The 26663-nt window shown below is 42.3% G+C and overlaps 2 protein-coding genes across 3 annotated transcripts in view; one reads left to right on the forward strand and one right to left on the reverse strand.

The window, feature by feature from the left end:
• The window catches only part of STRN3 (striatin 3), a 98149-nt gene extending 92896 nt beyond the window's left edge, over nucleotides 1-5253 (forward strand). For both annotated transcript variants that reach the window (XM_036353873.1, XM_036353882.1), the window contains 2 exons: nucleotides 3442-3528; nucleotides 3609-5253. In XM_036353873.1, coding sequence (XP_036209766.1) covers nucleotides 3442-3528; nucleotides 3609-3778 — 257 coding nt within the window. In that variant the 3' untranslated portion in view covers nucleotides 3779-5253. The remainder of the gene's footprint in view (nucleotides 1-3441; nucleotides 3529-3608) is intronic.
• Nucleotides 5254-9369: 4116 nt separating this feature from the next.
• COCH (cochlin) lies at nucleotides 9370-23212 on the reverse strand. Its single transcript, XM_036353971.1, has 11 exons — nucleotides 22757-23212; nucleotides 22627-22671; nucleotides 19907-20063; nucleotides 19213-19346; nucleotides 18444-18506; nucleotides 18123-18167; nucleotides 17866-18013; nucleotides 14629-14732; nucleotides 13719-13945; nucleotides 13042-13558; nucleotides 9370-10300 (listed from the first exon to the last, which is right to left on the reverse strand). Exons 1-11 carry the CDS (start codon nucleotides 22788-22790, stop codon nucleotides 10125-10127), a joined length of 1650 nt encoding a protein of 549 aa, XP_036209864.1. The 5' UTR covers nucleotides 22791-23212; the 3' UTR covers nucleotides 9370-10124.
• Nucleotides 23213-26663: the final 3451 nt, after the last annotated feature.

The raw sequence follows: 26663 nt of genomic DNA on the forward strand, positions 1-26663 counted from the left end.
GAGGGGTCAGATGCTTTGTGACTTTTGTTGTTACCCATGGAAGCTCAGCAGCCAACTTGGTTCAGCATGTGATCTCTCTATACATGGTTCAATCTGAAGGGAGAGGGGGTCACTCGCATTTTCGAAGTCACTATATGGAAAAGAAGGGTTGACTCAGAATTGACTTAACATATCAGTAAAGGTTAGTTTAATGTATAGGCAGGAGAGTTGAAATTAAACTTGGAAAATTATTGCACCTTTAATGAAATAGGGGAGATTTGCTAATTGGTTGAAAGAATTCTTTGGTTTAAGACACCTTAAATTTAGGACATAGAGGGTTATTCTCGGGAGAGAAATCAGAATTAGATTGTGAATTAAGAGTTACCATCATAGAACTGACATTTTAAAGGAAGCTGATGGTGCTTGTTACTTAACACCTAATGTTTTGAGATTACTTTCTTTGAGGCCAATCATTTCATATCTAGGGTTTTCTTTGTTTTGAATAGGAATATTGAGAGGAATGGATTCTAGAATTGAGAGATGAATTGTGGGACTAAGCAATTAAAGATAGTGTGTTGAATGATTTTTCTGTTTCTTAGGAGAGCAGAGAAGAATCTCCAATTATTCTGTTCGTTACTTAGTACTAATGAAGAATAGACAAATGTGGTTTGAAATTATGAGAAACTTTGTCTTCAACTGATAAGTGTATTGCCAGAAAGTGATAGGACTTTTGATGTTTTCTGGAGAAACCTTCACACTTGATTTTGTTGTGGTTTTGTATTCAGATCAACACTTACAGCCTCATGATCTATACTAATAAAAGACAAAGATGCTAATTGACCATGCCTTTGCTACGCCCTAAGCCATGCCCACCAGCCAATCAGAGCGACTATATGCAAATTAACCCAACCAAGATGGCGGCCGGCAGCCACGGAGCTGGAGCAAGCAGGAGGCTTGGTTGCCCGAGCGATGGAGGAAGCCAAGCTTTCCACCTGCCCTGAGCTGGCTGTGGCCTCCCGCTCATGGCAACAAAGTTTCAATTATAGAAGACAAATAAATCCCAGATACTTGCTTCCAGCCAGCCTCCACTGGGAGCTTGCGTGGCTGGGGGTTGTGGCCAGCCTGCAAACAGCCATCAGCCCCTCACCCAGGCTGGCCACACCCTCATGGGGTGAGGGTCCCCTCTAGGGGGCTTAGCCAGCCTGAAAACGGCCCTCTGCCCCTCACCCAGACTGGCCAGGCACCCCAGCAGAAACCCCCACGCTAAAGGGGCTGTGGCCAGCCTGCAAACAGCCCTCAGCCCCTCACCCAGGATGGCCAAGCACCCCAGGGGCGACCCCCACCCTGAAGGGGCTGTGGCCAGCCTGCAAACAGTCATCAGCCCCTCACCCAGGCTGGCCAGGCACTCCTGTATAATAAAAGGGTAATATGCAAAATGACCCTAACAGCAGAACGACTGGGAATGACTGGTCACTATGACACACACTGACCACCAGGGGGCAGATGCTCAATGCAGGAGCTGCCCCCTGATGGTCAGTGCGCTCCCACAGGGGGAGCTCTGCTCAGCCACAAGCCAGGTTGACAGCTGCCAGTACAGCGGTGGTGGTGGGAGCCTCTCCCGCCTCCTCAGCAGCACTAAGGATGTCTGACTGCAGCTTAGGCCTGCTCCCCGCTGGCAAGTGAACATCCCCCGAGGGCTCCCAGGCTGCCAGAGGGATGTCTGATAGCCAGCTTAGGCCCAATCCCCCAGGAAGCGGGCCTAAGCCAGCAGGTGGTCATCCCCCGAGGGGTCCCAGACTGCAAGAGAGCACAGGCTGGGCTGAGGGACCCCCCTGAGTGCACAGATTTTTGTGCACCGGACCTCTAGTCAGTAATAAAAGTAAATCTATGTCATGTTCCAGAATGGCATGTCATCAGGACTAGATGCAAAGCAAATGATTAGAACGAGAATTCTGGAGAGAGCCTCCGTGTCTCTAGGATCAGACCAGGCATTAAAGTAATGAAAAGGCAGGGAATTTTTAAAGTATCATTATTTGCTATTTTATTCTGTCCTTGAATAAATCAATGTATGGTGTTGATTTCCATTCATCAAAAGCATATATTGCCAGTGCAGAGGCTGAGGCCCTTGCCTCAAAGTATTTGTGCAACACAACTTTGTATTCACAACTTGCTTTTAATTTTAACTTGCTCTTGAATCCTATTTCCTTGCCAAATCTTCAGTGAAGGTATTCAATAAATTACATTTACCAGAATAGTGGTTTTATTACTACCTGGGGAAATTTGGAATAATTTATCATTCTATGATGTACTCCTACCTCCTTCTCTTATTTCTAATATATAAAATGATTGACATTTCAAAGGATAAATGAATTTGATGATACTAAAATCATTAGGTAGGAATGTATTCTCTGGTGATTTGTTTATCATTAAACCTGTATATAAAATAATCTTTACATCTCTTAATGAGAAAGATTTTTTCTGTTTTCATTTTAATTGCAGCTTCCAAAATCTTGTCTTTGATGCAATCCTATATCTGTTATGTTTTCCACTGTCTATCAGACACTGTCAAATTCATGTAACACAAATGTCTATTAAAAGTACTGGGAAAGTTCTGCATTAGAATTAAAATTCTCTTTAATATATTATTACTAGAGGCCCAGTGCACAAAATTCATGCATTTGGGGGGTGGGGATCCCTCAGTCCGGCCTGCGCCCTCTCGCATTCCAGGAGTCCTCAGGGGATATCTGACTGATGGGGAGAGGCCTACGCCAACAGTAGAACATCCTTAGTGCTGCCACGGAGGTAGGAGAGGCTCCCACCACCACTGTTGTGCTCGCCAGCCATGAATCCAGCTCAGGGCTTCTGGCTGAGTGGCGCTCCCCCTGTGGGAGCACACTGACCACCAAGGGGCAGCTAATGCATTGAGTGTCTGCCCCGTGGTGGTCAATGCACGTCATAGCGACCAGTCGTTCTGCTGTTCAGTCGCTTTGCATATTGGCTTTTTATTATATAGGATAATTCATGAACCTTGAAAACATTATACTAAATGACAGAAGGCAGACACAAAAAGCCACATGTTGTTATATGATTTATTTCTATGAAGCATCCAGAATAGTCCAAACTATAGGGAGAAAAAGTAGAGTAATGGTTACCAGAGACTTGGGGGAGAGGAATGGGGAATGGCTGCTTAATGGGTATGGGGTTTCCCTTTGCAGTATTGAAAATGTTCTGAACTAGATAATAGTGATTGTTGCACATCATTGGGAATGTTCTAAAAGCCACTGAATTGTACCCTCTCAAATAGTTAAAATGGTAATTCTTATGTTTAGGTATATTTTACTACAATTTTAAAAATGCTATAGTGATTGTCTCTTATGTTCATGCTATTTTATGATTTCTAAAGTACCTATCAAGTTAGTAAATATTGTGAAAACATAATTATCTTTGTTATGTTTTATGTAGGTAAAATGATCCATTCTATGGTAGCTCATTTGGATGCTGTTACAAGTCTCGCAGTAGATCCTAATGGAATCTATTTGATGTCTGGAAGTAAGTCTGAATTTCCTGTATTGCGCACAAACTTTATAAAAGAATTGTTACTCAAAAACACTTTATTTGTTCTTTTACAGGCCATGATTGTTCTATTAGATTGTGGAATTTGGACAGCAAGACATGTGTGCAAGAAATAACAGCACATAGGAAGAAATTAGATGAATCAATATATGATGTTGCTTTCCATCCATCAAAAGCATATATTGCTAGTGCAGGGGCTGATGCCCTTGCCAAAGTATTTGTGTGAATTAACAAATACATCATAACAACAGATTTGCTTGAACAAAAAGAGGGTCTGCATCACTGCCATCAAAAATGGTTACCGATAAGACACTACATGTGATCTGCCTGGTGAAGGCTATTTAGGGCAGGCATAAATTGGTGGAAATTAAAATCTTAATGTCAGGTTCATTAATTTAATTGTAATTACTGTATTTTGTGGGACAAAAAAAAAAGGACTCCAGTATTTGTGGCCTGTACTGGATACAAACTGAGCATATATCTGTTTTTTAGGTATCTTTAAGCCAACGTGGAGTCTGATCTTACAAAAGGACTTTTATTTTGGACTCTGTGTGCTGCCTTAGGGTTAGGGATGTGGTGCTCTTGTTGGGGGGAAGTGAGCTCCAAGAGTAGTTTTTTTTTCATCTCTTAGTGATTTTCTGTTTATCAGTTGAATGCCACAGATTCCCTTTTAAACTTATTTTGCTTTAAAAAAAGAAAAAAAGAAAATTTAACTTAAAATATTTTAGCATTAGTTGCACAAAATGTTTGGATAAAATTCTAGTTTTTATAAGTCTTTTTTATATATTTAGCCTGTCACAACAGTGCTTAAGATTGTATTGAAGTTTTTCTGCATTATACAACCCTAAAACACAGAGATCTCACTAACCCGCTGCTATGTAACCACACTCTTTCTTTTGCCTAATACAGCTCAGCTAAGTCCTTCCATAAGATGCTAAATCACCTTCATCATCACATAATTGTCTTCATAAACCAAGGACTATTAAGTGTATTAAAATGAAATAGTGGGGTTTAGTACTCCAAATGAACTCTTAAAAAAAAAACCTAATCTTGGCATCCTATCACTATGTGATATTTTGTACATCTTACTGTATTTACAAGTTTATTTATCAAGGATTATCCGTCTTGCTAATAGCTTATTATTTATTTCACTTTTTGTTGTTCTTTATATCCTTTTATTAATGTGCTAAAGGAACCTGTATATCTATTTTGGAACTCTTTAAATAGTCTAAAATAGACTAAAAATGGAATATTTTATAGTTTAAGTTACATACCAAGGTGATTCTCCCAAGACACATATCTTGGTTTACCATGATTCCAAACAAAACTATCTTGTTTTAAAATATTGGGAGTAAAATATTATTTACATTACAAATAGGATACAAAATAATTGAATCAGGATACAGAAATCTGCTGTGTTTGGACTAGTTATCCCTGTTTTATTTTTTCAAGTGTGCTTAATTTTATGGTGTAAGAAAAGATTTTGTTTGTGTAATGCATGATTAAGACAATAAAATATTTTTTCTAGTCTTCCAAAAACTTTTCTGATCAGTTTGCAAGTTTTGATGAGTTTTGTAAGGTTTTTGTTTTACAAACGATGAATCAGCAAATTTTTAAGATTGTACCACATAGCAAATGTACAACTGTTGAAAAATAATGTATATAAAATGCATATAATAAATATTAAATTGTGTACCTGTATGTTACTGTTGGCTACATTATTTTGTGTTGAATAATAAAGTGCAATATTTTACCCTCCATCCTTAAACTAGGAAATGGAGATGATTTCCTTGGTGAGTCCTTCATTTTTATGCTGTTCTTTTAAACTTTGTACTGCTTATTGATATTCTAGCAAGATTAGAACAGTTAACACTATAAAGAATGCCTTGCTAAGTATTTCATCCTATTTGGGATAATAAAATCTTCTGTTGACATAAGTTACATAATTCAAAAAGACCAAAAAAGAAGAAAAGACAGATATAGTTTTAAATCATTTCCTTAAACATCATGTTATTTTATTAAATCTGAATTCATTTGGTAGTGTTGTCATTCCTATCTAGCCATACGTGTTTCCACAAAATGTTCAGCAGAAAATAAACTGCATTATTCATTAATTAAAGGTTGTTCTTATAAATAGTGTTAACTTACTATCTCAAAACTTTCCTTCAACAAGGCAATATCCTTTTTCTTTGAAGGGAATTAATTGCACATGGAATTAGAAGGTAACATTAGAAAACTTTCATTGCAAAATTTTATATGAATGCCTAATGCAAAAAAAAATTACATTGTGTGTACTTTGAGAAATTTTGTCATCTAGCATAAAAATCCAAGTGGCTTGAAACAAAGTTTTAAGAAATCTTTTAAAAATACTAGTTTTATAGCTTTCTGAACTGAAGATTCAACTTGATAAACAAAGGGGCACTTTTAAAAAAAATTTAAGAAGCTTTTCAAAAGCTACTCGCATTTCTGGCAGTTATTCTAAACCAATGCATTACTGTTTAACTGAAATGTGGTTATCACTGGAATGCATAAACATTCACCTCTTGGAATGTATTAAAACAAATAAAAATTAGTATATATGTTTATTTTTCTATCTACTTCGGTTGTATTTTTCTCTACAATATTAAACATTTGGAAAAAGACTAAGGTTACAAAAAGAATGCTTTATTTTTACTTTATTAGTGTGCTTCCAATTGTGATTTAATGTGAAATTATATAGGTTTGTTTATTAAATGGTGCTTTATATATAAAGTTTAAGAATATATTCGCCCTAACTGGTTTGGCTCAGTGGATAGAGCATTGGCCTGCGGGCTCAAGGGTCCCAGGTTCGATTCCAGTCAAGGGCATGTACCTTGGTTGTGGGCACATCCCCAGTAGGGAGTGTGCAGGAGGTAGCTGATTGATGTTTCTAACTCTCTATCCCTCTCCCTTCCTCTCTGTAAAAAACCAATAAAATATATTAAAAAAAAAAAAAAAAAAAAAGAATATATGCAAACTTTAATATGTTGACTTTTTCAATATTTAATATTTTTTGCCTTTTCATATTTTAGTTACTCAGGTAGTTTTCTCATATTTCAATGTAAGTTATCCACTGAAGATGAGCATCTCATTTAATATATTTAAAGTTATAAATGGGCTAGTATATTTGAATTTTAGGCATGCCTACAAAAGTTGGATTGTAACACATCTTTTCAAAAATCCTTTTACTCTTTACTCCTGTTAGTTGTTAGCTCTTTATTTTGAGTATGTTTACTTATAAAAATAACCAGTGACCTGGTGCACAGATTCATGCACATTGAAAGGAAATTAGAAGGTGGCCAGCGGGGCGGGACTGGGCAAGACGGGCTGGACACGCCCTGGAGCCAGCCTCCCACGGTCCCTCCCTGGCTGCGTGGCTCCAACTCGAAGGGCTTCTGCAGAATGAGCTGGGTCCCTCCAGCAGGTGAGGTCCCTCGGCCTGGCCTGTGGGGATCATGCCAAAACCACCTCTCCAACATCCCCAGAGGGGTCCCGGAGTGCGAGAGGGCACTTGCAAAGTTGTTGTCATACTGGGTGTGGAAGGCAAGTATGCAGTAAACCAGATTTGGGGCCAACAGTGACTTAGCAACAACATAACCCAAGTCTGAAAGTGGAATTGCTAGGCCCCAGTAGGAATCGGGCTCCCTCCCCTCTGGTTTTGGGGTGCGTCAACCAAGAAATGCTGCTGCCAAGTCACTGCAGCTTGGCAGTTTCTGTGTTGAATGCCCCCTGGTGGTCAGTGTGCATCATAGCTACCAGTTGGACACAGCATATTAGCCTTTTATATATATACACTAGAGGCCCGGTGCACAAAAATTTGTGCACTGGAGGGGGGCGGGGTCCCTCAGCCCGACCTGTGCCTTCTCACAGTCTGGGACCCCTCAGGGGATGACCACCTGCTGGCTTAGGCCTGCTCCCCAGGGGATTGGGCCTAAGATGGCAATCAGACATCCCTCTGGCAGCCCTCGGGGGATGTCCACTTGCCAGCGGGAAGCAGGCCTAAGCTGCAGTCGGACATCCTTAGGGCTGCTCAGGAGACAGGAGAGGCTCCCACCACCACCGCTGTACTGGCAGCCGTCACCCTGGCTTGTGGCTGAGCAGAGCTCCTCCCATGTGAGAGCACCCTGACCACCAGAGGGCAGCTCCTGCATTGAGCGTCTGTCCCTGGTGGTCAGTGTGTGTCATAGTGACCAGTCATTCCCAGTCCTGCTGTTAGGGTCAGTTTGCATATTACCCTTTTACTATATAGGATAGAGGCCTGGTGCACGGGTGGGGGCTGGCTGGTTTGCCCTGAAGGGTGTCCCGGATCAGGGTGGGGGTCCTGCTTGGGTGCCTGGCCAGCCTGGATGAGGGGATGATGGCTGTTTGCAGCTGGTCACACCCCCTTCAGGGTGGGGGTCCCCACTGGGGTGCCTGGCCAGTCTGGGTGAGGGGCTGAGGGCCGTTTTCAGGCTGGCGGGTGACTGAAGCTCCCAACCTCTCCTTTTTTTCTTTTTATTCTGGGATTTATTTACCTTCTATGGCTGTCACTGGAGCTGAGAGCCAGCTTTAGCTCTGAGGCTCGGCTCCAGCTCTGAGACCTCGGCTGCTGGGAGCAGGTATCTGGGTTTGGCTTCTATAATTGAAACACTGTTACAGCTCCAGCTCTGAGGCCCAGCTGGCAGAAAGCAGGTTTCTGGGTTTGTTTAGCTCGTATAATTGCAACATTGTTTCTTAGAGTGCAGCTCAGAGGCCGGCAGCAGCAGGCGGGGAACCTTGGCTTCCTCCATCACTGGAGCAAGCAAGCCTCCTGTTTGCTTCAGCTGCCTGGCTGCTGGCTGCCATCTTGGTTGGCAGTTAATTTGCATATCTCGTTGATCAGCCAATGGGAAGGGTAGCGAAGTTACGGTTAATTACCATGTTTGTCTATTATTAGATAGGATAGATTGATAGCAACTTGATAAAGTGCTCATTTCTACTCTCCTGCTGCTCTTTAAGTCAGTCAGAATATTAGTTTCTCTGGTTACCTCACACACCTCAAAACTCTGTTCTTTATAGAATTAAAGGTAAAGCATTTTTAAAAGGGCTAGAGACCAAGTTTTCACTTAAGCTTAAATTTTTAAGGAGTGGTACTCTTGGCTGAGAATTTGTGCTTTATGTACTAGGTTATTTGAAAATCTGTTACATGAATTCATATTTGCCACATTTTATAAGGTAGAGAGGTTTATTGTCTTCCCAACTTGATTTTATCAAATTTTTATCTAGTGTCAAAGGCAATTTCAGGTATACCTCTTCAGTACAGTCTTTTCATTCCTTTTCCACAAACTAAATTGTTAGACTCAAAAGATTAACTGGAGTATGTATATTATTCCACTAATTAACACCATTTTGGGGTCAACTGGTTGTAAATCACCCAGATAGGATCAGTGACTGTGTTACAGGAGGTAAGGTGCGCAGTTGAATGAGTGAGGGCAGGTCCTGTCTTAAGAAAGTAAGCAGGATGCTCTACCTGAGAGGAGAGTTCCTGGGGAGTAATGATAATTACATTAATGGAATTCTGAACACTTTTCGTAGGCACCAACTTCACAAGCACATTTAAGTAAAACTAATGCCAATTATAAAATATTTTTATACTGTTTATCTGGTAGTGGCTGTGTATGATGCCTAGAACAGTAGGCATTCAATAAATGATAGAAAAGGCATAGTCTTATTGCATGACTTTTTAAAAAAATTCAGTTGGCCTTTCTGCATCAATTATTGAATGCAGAATTTTTACATGCCCTAGGGAGAAACACTTAGGAAAATAAAAGGCAGCTTGAATAGTCACTAACAATTTTATTGCTTAAATATAGTCAAACTGACAATACTTTCTCTGCAGTTCTGCTATTTGAAATATGTGCTTTTCTTTAAAGCTATATGTAAATGGTAAGTAAAAATTTACCAACTTAACATTTTGTACATGGATGACTTTAGCGTACAAGCCATATATACCCCTACACATAAAAATTAAGGGTTAGATAAATAGAAAAATACTAGGTAGTCCTGCTATCCTGTTCAGTGTGATAACTTACTGTGAAAATACACTACAAAATAAGCTTGATACCAAGTCCTTCCATTGCATCAGCAATTATAACTTTAGAATACTAAATAACATCTACTTGGGTCAAGATATATTTGAAATAACTTTTCTGTTTAATTTTTTATTTTGCTTATATATTTAATACAGAATGATAAAAGGAATGTTACTTTTGGTCTATCAGATTCTTTTATTGAGCTATGGAATTTTCATATCTATACATTTAATATACATGTTAGAACTCTTAAGGTTTTAATCCATGATATACCCCTTACCTGAGTTTCTAAGGGTCATGATTATGAAGCCTCAGCAGAGTGAACAATTACGTCTAAATTGTAATTAAAAGTAGTAGCTTTAAGTGAATGCTTATTTGCTTAAAACAGCAGTTGGCTCTTAAATATAGTTTTGTATCTGATCCCAATATGCTCTATAGTATTTCAGTATTACTTATACATTATATCCTGTTGCACTTTTTCTTTCAGTTGTTGCAACACCACCATTATTGCTGGGATTCTAAGAAATCTCTACAAATGCCCCTGATGACATCAGAAACAATTGGTTCTAATCCTGTGAACTCCCTTGTGAAGAAAGCGTGCGATTCCTTTGGTTTAGAGGCCATATCTCTCAGGTCATCCAGAGGTGCCCAAGCCACACCAACAGAGAAGATGGTGATACCTACAATGGAAATATTTTTAAGGGAATGTAAATCCAAGTTCCAGTTTACATATAAAATTACACATAGTTTTAATATATTAAGACATAGTTGCAGATAAAACTGCCTAGTAATGTCTGAAGAACTAAATCCCCTGTAGCAGATGGTTAGGTAAGTTTTGACAGTCATTGTAATGAAAATGGCTAAACAGTTTGGTCAAAACCAGAGCTTTACTGTCCGTGTAATTACCAGGCAAATGATCACTGACAGAAAAATTTTTTTTTATAAAGTTCAATATCCATGATGATAATTACTAGAAATAACCTGATAAACATCTTTAAAAAACAACAAAAAAACACCCTACAGCAAACATATTTAGTGAAATGATGAAAACTTTACCTCTGAGATTGGTATGAGCTTGGTATGCCTGCTATCCTCAGTTTAGTTAACCATTATACTGGAGTCAGGCCATTATAATTGAGTAAGAAACTGGCACAAGAGGTGGGGTACAGAAATGGTGAAAGTTGTCTGAGACTGCACTGTCAGGGAATGGTGACTAGTCATCTGTGAATAGTAACTTCCATTTAAGTCTATATGTTACATTGGCAAACTGACCAGTAAGAAATTGTCAGCCTTTAATCCCAAAGCAAAAATCTGGTGATAAAAATGGCCAAAGAGAGCCCTTGCAGGATAGCTCAGTTGATTAGAGCATCATCCTCATATACCAAGATTGTGGATTCGATCCCTGGTCAGGGCACATACAAGGACCAATCAATGCATCGTAAGTGAAACAACAAATTGATGTTTTTTCTCTCCCTCTCTATATAATTAATAAAAATAAAGCCAGAAGAAATGCCTGTGAAGCTGGAATTTCCTGTTACATTGAGGCATTCCATCTGTATTCCCTTGAGTACTAGAAGGCTTTTATTCCAACTGTACATTTTGGTCAGGGTGCTGTTGCATTAGTTTGATTCGCCTCAATCCCAATTGTAAAAGCAGTGGTTTAGTAGATTCTTAGTGTACTGTCTTATCTTCTGGGTGTAATTCCCCATAACATTTTGGGAGTTTCTGCAATAGCTACTCCCCTCCTAGCCAAGGCTTCATTCCCCTTCTAGTGGTATACAGTGTTCAGAGTTGTGGAAGCTTAAGATACAAACGAAGCAGGTTTAGATGATACAAAAGCTATTTCAAACAATTTAGGATTTATCACCACCAGCCAGTCTCTCTCTGGCAAGAGAAAAATAAAAATTTTCCTCCCCCTTAGTTTTTTTCACTTTTAATTCTGCATTCAAGCTTAGAGAGTTGAGCTCAGGCCCAGTATATACTCATAGTTAAAAGAACAATATAAAAATGGTTGTGACATAGCCCAGAAAGTCTATTTTCTGGATTTTGTTAAATAACAATACTATTCATGAAAAGTTCAATTAATCATATAGGGAAAATATATTTGAAATAGACTAGTTCACTTAATTTAGCCTGAATCCAATCCTGTTAACCATAATTTAGTCATCTACATTTTTTTAAAAATATATTTTATTGATTTTTTATACAGAGGAAGGGAGAGAGAGAGTTAGAAACATCGATGAGAGAGAAACATCGATCAGCTGCCTCCTGCACATCTCCTACTGGGGATATGCCCGCAACCCAGGTACATGACCTTGACCGGAATTGAACCTGGGACCTTTCAGTCCGCAGGCCGATGCTCTATCCACTGAGCCAAACCGGTTTCGGCAATCTACATTTGTTAAGGAGTATGATAGAAAAGAGGTCTTCAACATAGGCTAGTTTACTGATGTATAAAATAAGCCAGATGTATAAAAATAAACCCATGTATCACTTAAATTACATTTATCAGTTTTAATAAAAATATCCATCAATATTTATAAAATACACAAATGCATTAGCAGAGGTGCTAATGTACAAAAAAAGAAAAAGGTTATTCACAAATAGGGAAAAGAATGTGCAGAAGAGTACAGAAAAATGAAAGGCTGCTAAACCCCCTCCCAATTGAACATTTTTGTTTTTTAAATATTGGACTCCAGTCACTCAGTTTCATCCCGGGAAAGGGAACCCTCAGCTATTTGTTGGCCTATTTGATCTCAGCAACACATGCTAATGTCTTCAGGAACTAGCGGCCTTTGCCAAAAGTAATATTAAGGTTGGGGTAAGAAAGAACCTTTTTATACTCTCTTATAACATCAGAGTGTGTTTTCATTGTCAAGGAAAAAAAAGACACTTAGAAAGTTTAGATGGAATAGAATTTAAATTTCATTGGTGACCTTAGCAACTTAGAAAGCTCACCCCAGCCTGAAAACTACTAAAAAAAAAAAAAAAAAAGTTAGGATACATTTTCAAATAGCAGATTCACAGTAAATTATGATAAATTGTGGCTAGGGGTTGGAGATGGTGGATATATTCCAAGTTTGAGTCAAATGTGAACCTATAACATTTCCATGACACGTGACATGGTTCTCATGGTATTTTCCCAACAATACAGTGGTTAGAAGTGTGGTTTCAGCTAGACTGCCTGGGTTTGAATACTGGCCTGACTTAATGTGTGCTTTGGGTGAGTTTATTTTCTTATCTGGAATGCAATTAATAGAGCTGCCTTGACAATTGAATCAGCTAATATTGGGTAAAGCTTTTAGAATGTGACTGTGGCATTGTAGATGTTTATTTAATGAAATAAATGCCTAAGTTTACTTCTAAAATTCACTGAACCCCTCCTCAATTTCCCTTCCCAAAGGACAAGGAAGGACCTTACCTGCATCATGTGCAGCAGCAGCAGGGCCTCGAACATCATCATAGGACTGCCCATCTGTGACAACTACCAGGAAGTTCTTGTTGGGTCTGTCCCTCATGGGACCAAACACATTTCTAACAGTAAAAGAAATGGCATCACCAGTAGCTGTTCCACCACTCATATAGCGGATGTTTCGGATAACCGCTAGGACATTCTCTTTGGTGCTATAGTCAGTGAAACTGAATTCTGTGCGCTGATCGTAGGTGAACTGTACAGCAGCTATCTTGGCACCAATGTCTGAGATTTCAAAAGTCTTGGCTATGTTGGAGACAAATTCAAGCATGATACGGAAGTTACTATCCCCAACGCTGCTAGAGCCGTCAATTAGAAAGGCAATGTTCACTGAGTTATAACAGGTCTTGCTGCACATCATTTGCTCGTGAGTGCAGAGCTTCTGCACTAGAGGCTTTACGTATTTTGTGGTGCCAAACCAGTTGGGCATGTGGTAAGAGAAGAAACCATTATTCCGACAGACAGCCTAATGGAAGGGAAGAACAGAAAAGATATCCAAAGGGATCAAACATTGTTTCTTCTTAAAAATTATGAAATCTTGAATGTTAGATATGGGCCAGTCAGCACTATGCCTCAAGGTCCAAAACTGAATCACTACCATAACAGGACATCCCGCACCTCCTTACCTTATCAATAAACGCAACATCCTGAACCATCCCCAATTCTTCAGGGATGGGCTTGGCCACAGAAACTATGAATACATTGACACCAAACTCTCTAGCCACAATGCCTGCTTCCTCAATGTCATCAGAAGGCCAGCCATCAATAAATACCACCACCACTTTGGGAATCCCCTTTCTCACACCAGTTTCTGCTGTGAAGAATTTCTGGGCGGTGTGCTTCAAGGCTTTTCCTAGGAGTGAAAAAGAAGCAAACTGGAGCACCACTACTGCTCAAATGACATTTCTATTTCCCTATACCAACCTGATGCCACTTCGTTTAAGAATTTAACATATAGAGCCTGGTTCTATAATTGATGCATATGGTGGGAAAGTTTAATAATCTGTCAGGCCAATTTTGTCTTCACCTATCCCATCACTTCCCAAAAGCCTCACATTTCCTTTCATTTACATCAGTCAGAAACACAACACTCCCACTCCTGTACCCATGCTCTCCATCTCGTCCCTAGTGACTGATTAGTACCACTAAGGACTCAGAATAAGAAGCCTCCCTTCTGAGGGTCCATAGTGCTACTTTAGTTCTTTCTACCACATCTACATTTATTAGGTAAGTCTGTTGGTCTTTACTTCTTTTTAACATTCCAAACAGGTACTTGCCTAAAGTGACATCTGCCCTATTCATTAGAAGGATTTTGGGTCATGATGCTTTATTTTTTTTTAATAAATAAAATTAACCCTTTGGTATATTTTCCATTAAAAATTGAGCACCTCAGATGATCAAGTGCATACTAGCCAAGATTCCAGAGACAGGAAGAAGCATTTCACATCTCCTTATATAAAAAAGCACAATACTGTTCTACATATCTAATCATTCATAACCTCCTGTGTTATATCCCAGGTGCCAAAGTCTACTTACCTGTATTGGAATTACCCCCTCGGAAACCTACTTCCTTTATGGCAAACAAAACATCTTTGGCTGATGTAAAGTTTTTCAAGTAAAATTCTATTTTGGGGTGTTCACTACGTGGAAAAATGAAAAAAAGAGAATTGGAAACGGAAAATGAGCAAATTATATATCTTAAACTTTAAAGTGGACAATGTGTAAGTTTCTTTCTTAATCCACATTATATCATCAACTAAGACATTGCATCTTTACTTGAATTTTTAGGGGTCTTTTAAAAATGTAACAAAAACAATTGCTACCTTAAGGATTTACTATAGTCTGGGTCAGGGGTCCTCAAACTTTTTAAACAGGGGGCCAGTTCACTGTCCCTCAGACAGTTGGAGGGCCGGACTATAGTTTAAAAAAAAAAAACTATGAACAAATTCCTATGCACACTGCACATATCTTATTTTGAAGTAAAAAAACAAAAACGGGAACAAATACAATATTTGTATTTGCATGTAGCCTGAAGACCATAGTTTGAGGACCCCAGGTCTGGGTAATTTGCTATATATTATGTATAATCTCATTTCATTATAACTCTAGGAGATAGAAATTATTATCCCTATAATATAAGAAACAGGCTCAGACATTTAGGTAATTTTCCCAACAAAACATAGCCACACTTTAAATTCAGATTTGTTTGGCTCCCACTCCTGCACCCAAAGTCCATACCTAAACTATTAGGAGCACCTGAAACCAGGCCCGGGTCAGGGCACTGGGCTTAACCGCAATCCGCCTGGTGTGGGGCGGGTCTGGCCCAGGCTGACCTGGAAGCACTGAACAGTGCGGGTCTATTGACCCAGGTCTCTGGTCGGAAGAGGCAGCTTCAGTGACACCAAGGCCAACATTTTAAATGGGAAGTTATGAGGAAACATTATAAAGTATGACGATATTGAGTTTTTCTTCCAATAAATGGTGTTGACATTTGCTAATCTTAAAATGATGTGTGTGGTAGGAGGTTTGAGATTTTCATATTTAATAGCAAACAAATCATGGCTCACTTTCACAGCTACTCTGTTCATTAAAGACCATGTTGAGTAAAAACAGTTAAAGCACAGTTTGATGCACTGTTTTTAGATGCCAATATTTCATAAGTGCAAAATTTTAAGATTTTTGTATCAGTTGCCATTAAGCCAAGATTTTTGAGGGACAACTGTAGCACTGATCGTCTTGCCTGATGGTGTGATTTCTGTCTACCTGGTGGAATGCTGGGTCACAAAGTCAGATTTCATGGGGTGATAACCTTTTCACTTTTATGGTCACTTCTCAACTATCCAAAGTATGATTTATGAGATTTAGTCTTCTTTTGCATCCTTAATGATATATTGTTATCTGCTTAAATAGAAACTCTTGATACAGTTTATTCTAATGTTCTTCTTAAAATAGAAAAACTATAAACCAGGACATTTATAGAAAAGTGAGTCTTCGGGGTAGTGTAGTTTTCATCTTGAAAAATAATTGGGTAAAAATAGCAAAGGAAAAATGTATGAAGAAAAGTACTGTGGGGAATTTGCCTTATGGGATGTTAAAATATACAATAAAGTGACAAAAATCAAAGCATTGTAGAAAGGATGTAAGAAGTAGCAAATGGATCAAAGAAACAGACTTGCCTAAACTTGTATATAAGATTATCACAAATCAATGGAATAAGAAGCTCATTTTTAAAAGGTGTTGAACAAATGGTTAAAACAACAAATGGCTTTTGTTGTTAAAACAACAAACGGTTTGGCTCAGTGGAGAGAGCATTGGCCTGCGGACTCAAGGGTCCCAGGTTCAATTCCGGTCAAGGGCATGTACCTTGGTTGTGGGCACATACCGAGTAGGGGGTGTGCAGGAGGCAGCTGATCGATGTTTCTCTCTCATCGATGTTTCTAACTCTCTATCCCTCTCCCTTCCTCTGTGTAAAAAATCAATAAAATATATTTTAAAAAACCACAACAAATGGTTAAAACAACAAAGCTACATTCTCACACTAAAAAAAAAAATCTATCTAAATGAAGAACCAATTGTAAAAAATAACATAAGAACAAATTAAATATAAATTAATATCTGTAATAGTACTGGAGAAAACCCTTAAAAAATGACAGGAATGTAAACTGGATCAACAAGTAGTGTAAAGCAATTTAACTGTTTATTTCAGAGTACTTAAAAATGTCAGAACCCTCTGACCCAACCCCTCTTCCAGGAATCAAGTCTAATCAGAGACACCACGCAGATGTCATAGGATGTTCATCACAGCGCTCAGTGTAATGGTGAAGAAGCAATAGAAGAATGGCTAAGTAATCAATCATGCAGAGTAGCATGAAACATTATTTTCTGAAGAATTTTTGTGACATGATAAAGTGCTCAGAATAGTCGGGGATGAATAAAACAGGATATAAGACATTTTTATAGTCTGAACTTTTAAAAATCAAGAAATACCCTCATAGCCCTAGCCGTTTTTGCTCAGTGGATAGAGTGTGAGCCTGGGGACTGAAGGGTCCTGGGTTCCATTCCGATCAAGGGCACATGCTGGGGTTCCTGAGCTCGGTCCTCAGTGGGGGGCATGCAGGAGGCAGCCAATCAATGATTCTCTCTCATCATTGATGTTTCTATCTCTCTCCCTCTCCCTTCCTTTCTGAAATAAAAATATATTTTAAAAAAATGCCTTCATATAGACAAATATTTTCTTAAAATACTGAAAAGAAAAAAAAAAACATCCTACAGTGATTATCTCTGGAGGTTATATTTGGAATTTTTTTTCTTTATGCTTTTATGTTCTTTAAGCTTTTTATGATACACATCAAAAGTACTATTTTTAAGAGAATAAAAATTAAAAGGTCAGGCTTCAAATCTCCAATTAAGGGAATATGGAAAGAGCTAAAAACAATAACAGAATAGGGAGGAGTTACAGATATATCACTGCCTGTTTTTCCTTCAGCAAAGAGAAATGAAGAATTGAGCAGAGTAGATGTGCAAAGGTAATTTGTATGAGGAACAAACCTTTCAGTCCACAAATAGCATAGAATTCTCTAAGTCCTTTTCTCCAAAAAGGAAGTACTTAGACTTACCCAGTCTGCTTAGGCAATCCTAAATCCTGACTTTATAGTTTGGGAATCCAGACTGTCCACAACTCAATATGTTTATTGAACTGAAACAAATGTACCTATAAAAGGACTGATTATTTATCATCATTCAAGTCTCCTCCCATTATAACAAAGTTGATACCTGGCTTGAACAAGGCCCACATGTGGTCCTTCTGTTCCAATTCCCAGCATGAGAGCCACTTTCCCAACAAAGTTCTTCTGTAGATTAAATCGGCGCTGCCCAATATTAAAACTTCCATCAATCAGAAATGCAATGTCTGCTTTACAGTCTGTGAAAACCCAAACAAGTCTTTTTGTTAGCAGTTCCAAGAGGGAAGGAGGGAGGAGGGAGAAGGGAGGGACACAGTTATTTTCCCAAATGGCTATCTGGATTCTTACCTTTATTCCCAGCTTTCTTGTTGGGTGTTTTCTTTAGTCGTTTACCTGGTTGGGGGTGGGGTGGGGAAGGAAGCATTTGGCATCAGAAAACGGCAGACAGTTCCATAGCAAGAAGCCCACATAGGGCAAAGCTTATGACAAGTAGTGTCATTCTTAAAAAGATATGTTTTTTTGAAAATTTATTTCTTTATGATCTTCTGGACTGGGGAAGCAATGCCCCAACAAAGAAGTCAGTCGTGTAGGGGGCCTACATATCTGATATGCCTCCAATGCAGGACTTTCCAGTGCTGTGTGAGACAATGTAGGCTCCATATTTCATACCTGATGGTGGCTGTGCTGTGGACACGGCTTGTCCTGTGGCTTCCTGGGTTCCACTTTTGCCTTCTGTTAAAATAAAGAAGAGGCTATTTTTTCCTCTTCCTTTTTTATCATCAAAGCACAACGAATCTAATCTAGAGTTCTATAGGATGGTACATGTAACAGAGTGATGGCAAATTTCAGGAGCAACTGCTGCATTCTTGTTTCAAAAAACCAAAATGGATTCTTATCTATTAGGCCTTTTTTTTTTTTTAAGAGAAAGAGGGAGAAAGAGAAACATCAATTTGTTGCCTCCCATAGGCAGGGCCCTGACTGGGGGTTCAAACCCACAACCTGGGTATGTGTCCTGACCCGGAATTAATCCTGTAACCTTTTGTTGTAAAAGATGATACTCCAACCAACTGAGCCACACTGGCTAGGGCAGGTCATATTTTGAAAAGATCACCAAAAATGAATTCACATTCATTCACTAGTTTTTTTGATTTAGTGTTACGTGGTCAGGGCATTCTGATTACAGACCATTCAAGTTTCTACTGCCCTCTTCTGATAGCAAGATTATTCCTCTCCAGTCACCAAGTTTGGCTTGAGTGGGTCCTTGACTCTTTGGGTCCCCTGACTCTAGCCCGTAGTTGACCCCTTCGATCTTGACCACAGGTTTTGCCATCAAAGTTAAAGATGTTGTTTGGCTGAGAAAAGCAGAAAATGTTTTTTTGGGTTTTTTGGGGGGAGGGGGGGAATGTTTACACAAAAGTAAGAACATAATTGTACCTACTCGTCACTGTGAAAGAAGCAGACCATCTGGAAAGTGTTTGAGACTGGATACCATTGGCAACTACTGAGGAGTAGTTTTCTCGACCAGGTAGGCTATAGATTCGCACAGGCCCCCCAGAGTTGCTGATTACTCCCCTGCAACACAAGAATAACACCTGAGATCAACCCACACTTTTCAGGCCATCCAACTGACTGGTGCCATGTTGCATCTGTTATTTGATTTATCAGGAAAATAGTTCAGCAGGAAACCCATCTAAGAGTGCTTCCAGCCTTTTTAAAAAACTTGCTTACACAGGTACAGCATCTGCCTGGGAAAATGGTTTTGTGCTGTCAAGCTTAAGTGTTGATAAGAACACACTTGTAGTATGTTCCCTCATCAGTACAATGGAGTAAAATTGTACCTACCTTGTAGAGTGGTAGAGTTGTCGTGGAACTTAAAACAATGGCTGGCACATATTAATATATTACATGATTAGCAATGTTTTAGAATCACAGAGCTAACTATCAAGAAATAATACAACTTGCCATCGGTCAGAAAGCTTCCCTTGTGTAGCTGGTGTTCAAGGATATTCAGGAAAACCTTTGATGCCTATTATGGCACCACAAGAAAGAAAAGATGGGGGATACAGACGGCTAGAGAGGGAGAAAAAATAATCACACTTGCGTTTCTCTCCCCTTGGCATGTTTGGGCTTACTTGTGGACAGCGGCGCCGCATATGCTTGACACAGAAGCATATACTATGTTCCCAAACACGGAGAATTCCTCAAGAGGGCAGTCCCCGGGGCAGAGCACATCTGCTTTCTCTTTCCTGATGTCCAGGCCTCTGGTAAAGCACGTGATAGCAATGGGCACTGAAGAGGAAGGAGAGAATGTAATAACCGTTCTTAGGACATGTTGGGCAGTGGGGGTGAGTGGTGGGGGGGGGGGGCTAGGAGATGAGATTGACATTTTACTTCCCCGATTTCGACACTTCTTGTTAGGAATATTGACTTATACACTGTCCCACACCATTCCAGATTTTAGCAAGCTGAAAATCCGTTCTCCAATTTAATCTAGTCCTCAGACACTATAAAGTCTAATGGGAAAATTTTCTCAGTTCTTATCAGTTTGAAAATACATGATTGGGAGGTTAGGGGGGTGAGAAGAGATAAACCAAAGAACTTATATACTTACTAGAGGCCCAGTGCACGAAAATCGTGCACTGTAGGGGGAGGATCTCGCAGTCTGGGAACCCTCAAGGGATGTCTGACTGATGGCTGAGCAAGCCTAAGCCAGCAGTCAGATACCCTTAGCGCTGCTGCGGAGGCGGGAGAGGCTCCTGTCACTGCTGCTGTGCTCACCAGCCATGAGCCTGGCTTCTGGCTGAGCAGTTCTCCCCCTGTGGGAGAGCACTGACCACCAGGGGGCAGCTCCTGTGTTGAATGTCTGCCCCCTGGTGGTCAGTATGCGTCATAGTGACAGGTGGTTCCACTGTTTGGTCGATTTGCATATTAGCCTTTAGTATATAGGATATGCTTAAGCCCATGAACACAGGCAATAGAGTAGTGAAGACCTTGTATACCTGGTGTTCAAGGATATGAGGGGTGGTGTAGGGGCTGGGAGGGGGGGGGGAATAGGAGATATCTGTAATACTATCAACAATAAAAATATATTTAAAAAATAAAATACATAATTGAACTATATGAGAACTAGAAAATAACACTCATTGGCCATTTATTAATTTGTTCTAGAAATATAAAAATCTCACTTCTGATGACAACTGTGTGCATAGTTGCCTGAGGGGACGGTATTAAATCTGGGTTGAGCCTGTGAGGGGACATTTTCATAGACACATGCACAAACCTAAGTCATCCTTTGCTTCAGAAGCACATTTATACCAGTTTTCCTCCAAATGCAGTGCCTTTAAATTATATGAATGTAAGCAAATCAGTAAAAAGATGCTTCACTTTATTGAATGTCATCTAGCTGAATCACTAATTTTACAAATGAAGAAATGAAAGCCATGTGTTAATCTGCCCAAGGTCACACAGCCCACAGAATATTCTGCAACTCCTACAGGACAGGAAACAGGGAAGTTAGTCCCTTCAGAATGGTGCCTGCTTATTCCTGTTCCCGAGAACTACCTCAGGCAGTGAATGCATTTTTAGAAAGCACTGTTAATACTGTCAAGTTTTACATGGTCAACCCAACTAATAAAGAATCAAAGTTTTTACTATAACACAAGCCTTTGGCAACATGTAACAAGATACCATAATACAACATGTTAATCCATTAATTCGATATAAATATTGAATTTATTTATTTTTAATCCTCACCCAAAGATATGTTCTTACTGATTTTAGAGAGGGGAGAAAAAAGAGAGGGGGGAGGGGAAGAGTGAGAAAGATTGATTGGCTGCCTCCCGCAAGCCCAGGACCCCAGACTGAACCCCTAACCTTTTCGTGCAGGGAGGACGCTCCAACCAACTGAGCCCCCTGGACAGGCAGGACCCCCTCCTAAGGGCCCTCTGTGTTGAGCTGTACCCTGTACTGTAAGGTCCAGGGAAGGCAGGATGCCAGATACACTGCCAACCCCTTGGCTCTGAAACATTCTAGGGTGTCGGGGGAATGAAAATTTTTACCAAAAACAGTAGCCTCACATCTGTTATCAAACAGCCTTAATCCTTCCTCCCATTTTCAGTGGCATCAGACACATTACCCTTATCTGTCAACACTGACTTTAGTGAGCGTGTGCGTGGTGGGGACGAGGGGGCGAGGAGAGTTGCGTGGGGCTGAATACAGCCGGTGCAAGCCTTACCCTCATTTCTCCTTTCAAGAAAAACAAAGGATACATTCCGGAAGGGTTTGCCTTTTACTTTGTAGAAAACACACCGAACCACACACCCATACTCGGACTTCTACACGTGGAACAAACTCTAAAACGACTCCCAAATGCTAAGGCACACTCCTAGAAACAGAGCCAGGGGTCAAGCCTCTCTCTCGTCAGCTCTGAGAGTCTGAAGTCGGGTCTAGAGGGCTTCTCCTGGCTCCCAAGACTGCGGAACACCCGGGACTAGCGAGGCCCCCCTCTCCGGGGGGCTCCACTAATACCCCTGCCTTAACCGTCTGCTGGCCGGCTGGCCGGCGGGCCCCGGGGATGTGGGTGCGCAGGGGGTAGGGGGCTCCCTTCTCCGTAGCTTGGAAAGAACGTCACCTTCGGCCGGGAGGGGTCCTCCCGCGTGGGAGAAACGGGTAAGCCGAGCAGATGGGCCGTAGGTCTGAACCGGGGCGCCAGGCAGCCCTCCCACCTGCGCGCTCCTGCTCCCGCCGGGGCCGCGGTCCCAGGGCTGCACCTGCGCGCGCTCCTACCTGCCGGCCTCAGCCCCACCCGCGGCCGGGACCGACCCTGCTTCCCTGCCGGGACCCCGCCACTCACCGGCTCCCTGGCAGCCCGCGGGCTCCGGCAGCAGCAGCCCCACACCTGCGAAGAGAGGACAGCACGAGGCGGGCTCCAGCCTCCGCCCGCTCGGCGCGAGGGCAAGGGGCGGCGAGGGGTGCGTACCCACCGAGGCAGAGGACCGGGATCCAGGCTACAGCCATGGTAGCCGAGGGGGCTGCTCGGACCGGGAGAGGGGGAGAGTGCGAGGAGGCTCCGGGGGAACGCGGGCTCCCGCTCCTGCGACCGCGGAGACCCCGCACCTCTCGGGTTCCCAGGAGCCCGCGGAGACCGAAGCGCCGCGGCCCCGGAGCTGACGCCCGCTCGGTCTGGAGGCGACGCTCCCGCTGCAAACCGAGCCCGACCCCGAATCGATGTGCAGCCCCGGACCCGGGTGGAGGGTGAAATATGCAGACAGACAGACAAGCTGGGAGCGACAGAGGAGACACACGGACAGGCTCAGGGACCCGCACGCCCGCGCCGGACGCCCCGGGCTCTGCACCTGAGTCGGACCCGCCCCGCTGCGCGCGAGTGCGGAGAGCGCGGCGCCCGTGGCCGCTATAAAGGCTGGGCCGCGCGCATGAGCACTGTGCGGGGGCGCGCGGGGAGGGGCCCGGCCGGTCCCCAGGGGCCGGGCGGCGGCGTCCCGCTCCCCCCTTCCCCTCCCTGCCCCGGGGTGAGGCCCGCGTCGAGGCGCCTCCCCCCCGCGGCGCGGGCTCGGCCACCTGGACGCCTCGCGGGTCCCCGAGGGAGGCGCAAGGCCTGGGTCAGAGTCCGGGACCGCGGGCGCCGGCGTCAGGGTGTGGGGATCCGTGCGGGGCCACAGCGGGGCGCGCCTGGGGACGCGCGCGGGGGGACAGCAGAGCGCACGGCGCGGGGTCCCAGGCCGGACTGCGCCCGGGGCGCCAGGCTGCCCGACGTGCGGCGACTGCGGGCCGCCTCGCCCGGGCTGGGGAGTGACGGTCCCGCAGGCACAGTCCGCGACAGCAGGCGGCGGCCCTCCCCGACCCCCGGCCCTGCCTCGGCCAAGGCGGCTGAGGTCGCGCAGGGCTGCCACCCGCCCCGAGGCCTCGGGCCCCAGCAGAACCACCAGGTCCCCGCGGCCTCAGCACAAAACTGCCCAACTTCGTGCTCCCGTGGAAGCAGAGTTCCTACTTCTAAAGCAGCGGTTCTCAACCTGTGGGTCGGGACCCCTTTGGGGGTCGAACGACCCTTTCACAGGGGTCGCCTAAGACCATCGGGAAACACATATATAATTACATATTGTTTTTGTGATTAATCACTATGCTTTAATTATGTTCAATTTGTAACAATGAAATTGGGGGTCACCACAACATGAGGAACTATATTAAAGGGTAGCGGCATTGGGAAGGTTGAGAACCGCTGTAAGTATAACCAACCTGGGCTGGTAAATGCATGCCCTGGATTTGTTAGAAACCCTGTCGACCGATTGGTTATTTTTTGGACCTTAGGGATCCAGCCTCCCGACTTGGATTCCGCTGGAGTCGTATTTTCTCCAACGGGCTCCACCTACTGTAACGGGGAAGGCCACGTCTGTGAGGCGGCCCCATCGCTCCTTACATCTGCCTTTTCTTCTTTTCTGCAGCGGGGCTGCCTTTGCAAATTCCCGGACCTGGGTGTCTGTTGTCACTGCACAGAATTTCAGAATCTGTAAGTGTTTATTATCTGCTAGGGAAGCCTGGACACTCACATCGGTGGAGCTCGGACTCTCAGACCACAAGCCATTTTGTCCCTTGGTATTGAAGTCACAGACCAGAGCCGTGATACTGTTTATGACTGAGGGTCAGCTTTTCTCGAGCCTTAGATACTAGTTCCCAACGTCTCCTACCTGGCTACCTAAGAGTCATTTGCGGGGCCTGCCAGACACACAGGTCCTGAGCCCCATCTCTGAACCTTTTGATTCAGGAAGTCTTGGGTGGGACTTGGGAGTCAGGTCATTTTGAGCATGGTTCAGGTTTGAGAATTACTCCCTACCAAACAGGATAATGACTTTTTTTATTTTTTCTGAATAAGAAACAGCCACTCCCTCTGGGAATATTTTCTTCATCCAATTACGCTACTGTGTCTTGGAGTTACCTAGAGTGTTGAATTCTTCATCGTGTTCCACAGGGACCACTCTTCCAGACCTTCATCTTCAACCACATGTTGCATTCAGTAGCAAATATTTTACAGATTGTAGTGAATCTCCAAGCTTCCATTTCCTTTTCTCTAATCTCACAGTCACGGGTGTTGGCAGAATTAACCCAGATCTGTGTATCCTATCTTCTTGGCCATAGGATGGATATGAACTTAATTTGGGCAAGCATGATCAGGTATATTTGGAGGCTTCTCGGAAAGGCGCTCTCTCTCTCCCTCCCTCCCTCCCTCCCTCCCTCCCCGCCCCCTCCTGAAAACTTTTTACAGGTGAAAATTAGAAAAAGAGCACAGGGAGTATAAGTGACAGAAAAATGACCTTCATGGCAGCTTAGGAACCACCCTCAGACCCAGGAGTGGTAGCACAATAACGTTTTTCAAACAGTTTTATTTAGTCTGAAGTATAACCAGTAGTTTTCATGTCACAAAATCTATCCATTTTAAGTGCACAATTCCATGATTTTCAGTTAGTTTACAGCAGCGGTTCTCAACCTGTGGGTCGCGACCCCTTTGGGGGTCGAACGACCCTTTCACAGGGGTTGCCTAAGACCATTGGAAAACACATATATAATTACATATTGTTTTTGTGATTAATCACTATGCTTTAATTATGTTCAATTTGTAACAATGAAAATACATCCTGCATATCAGATATTTACATTACGATTCATAACAGTAGCAAAATTACACTTATGAAGTAGCAACGAAAATAATTTTATGGTTGGGGGTCACCACAACATGAGGAACTGTATTAAAGGGTCGCGGCATTAGGAAGGTTGAGAACCGCTGGTTTACAGAGTTGTACAACCATCACTACAATCCAATTTTAGAACTTTTCCATCATCACCAAAAGGACCCCTCCCTTCCGCCCATTTTCAGTCAATCACCTTTCCCACACTGGGCCCTAGGCAACACTAACCCGATTCCAGTCTCCATAGATTTGCCTTTTATGGCCATTTCATAGTAATAGAATGATACACTATATGGCGTGTGTCACTGAGCATCGTTTTTGAGGTTCATTCACATGTATAAATACTTCTTTTTCATTGCTGAATAGTATTCACATACATTTTGTTTTAGGAAACAAACATACCACCACCACTTGGAAGCCAAATATTGTCCGTCAGTATCGCACCAGGCAACCAGGGAGTATCGATTTCATTCCCTTTACTACCTGCGTGTCTTCTGGAGAGAAAGAGATGGAATAACACTTGTGGGCTGGGAGGTTTTTTATTCTTATCTCCATGGCCGCTTTAAAGATCCCTTCCATGGTAGAGTGACCCTTTTCTTAGAATCCCACTAGCCACCGCCCCTGATATTTTCCTTGGGAGACAATTAAAGCTGTCTTTTCGTTAGTGTTTATTTAGTGGGGTATCAGGGTGGGATAAATGGATTCAGTTATGCTGGACGACAAATTGTCATGATGCTATATAATTAGGGAGAGTTCATTTGGGGGAGATGGTGGGGGACCACTCCACAGCTCAGCATGCAGGTGCCCACATGGCTGAAGTGGTGCCTGCCTCTCAGAACACCCACAGTTCTAAGTCCTCCTGTGATGTAATGTCACTGAGCCATTTGGCAGAATCAAAACTATGCAGCTATTTTTCCCCCCATGAGTGACCCTGAGTCTGTGACTTAAAAAATACAGGAAATAGCTCATTGAGTTTCATGGCTATTTACCCAAAGATACATTTTAATTATTTTGTTTTGAAACATTTAAGAGAAGTTAGTCTTTATTTATTTTTCAGTTTTGAAAGGCCAACCAAGGAGGTTGGGGAGTGGGGATGAGATGTCTCCTCTCACTTAGTTTGTACCTCACGCTCACCGTAAGTGTATGGAGGGAAAAAATACCCGAATTTAAGAGGTAATGGCTTCTGCTGTGG

The sequence above is a fragment of the Myotis myotis genome, unplaced genomic scaffold (assembly GCF_014108235.1).
Source record: "Myotis myotis isolate mMyoMyo1 unplaced genomic scaffold, mMyoMyo1.p scaffold_m19_p_1, whole genome shotgun sequence".
NCBI lineage: Eukaryota > Metazoa > Chordata > Mammalia > Chiroptera > Vespertilionidae > Myotis > Myotis myotis.

Coding starts and splice junctions, on each gene's coding strand:
- COCH (XM_036353971.1), bottom strand. CDS start 22,790: ATGGCTGTAGCCTGGATCCCGGTCCTCTGCCTCG. Junction 22,672..22,756: donor GATCCCGGTCCTCTGCCTCG/GTGGGTACGCAC, acceptor CTCTCTTCGCAG/GTGTGGGGCTGCTGCTGCCG. Junction 18,507..19,212: donor TGCTTCTTTCACAGTGACGA/GTAGGTACAATT, acceptor TTATTTTAACAG/AAGGCAAAAGTGGAACCCAG.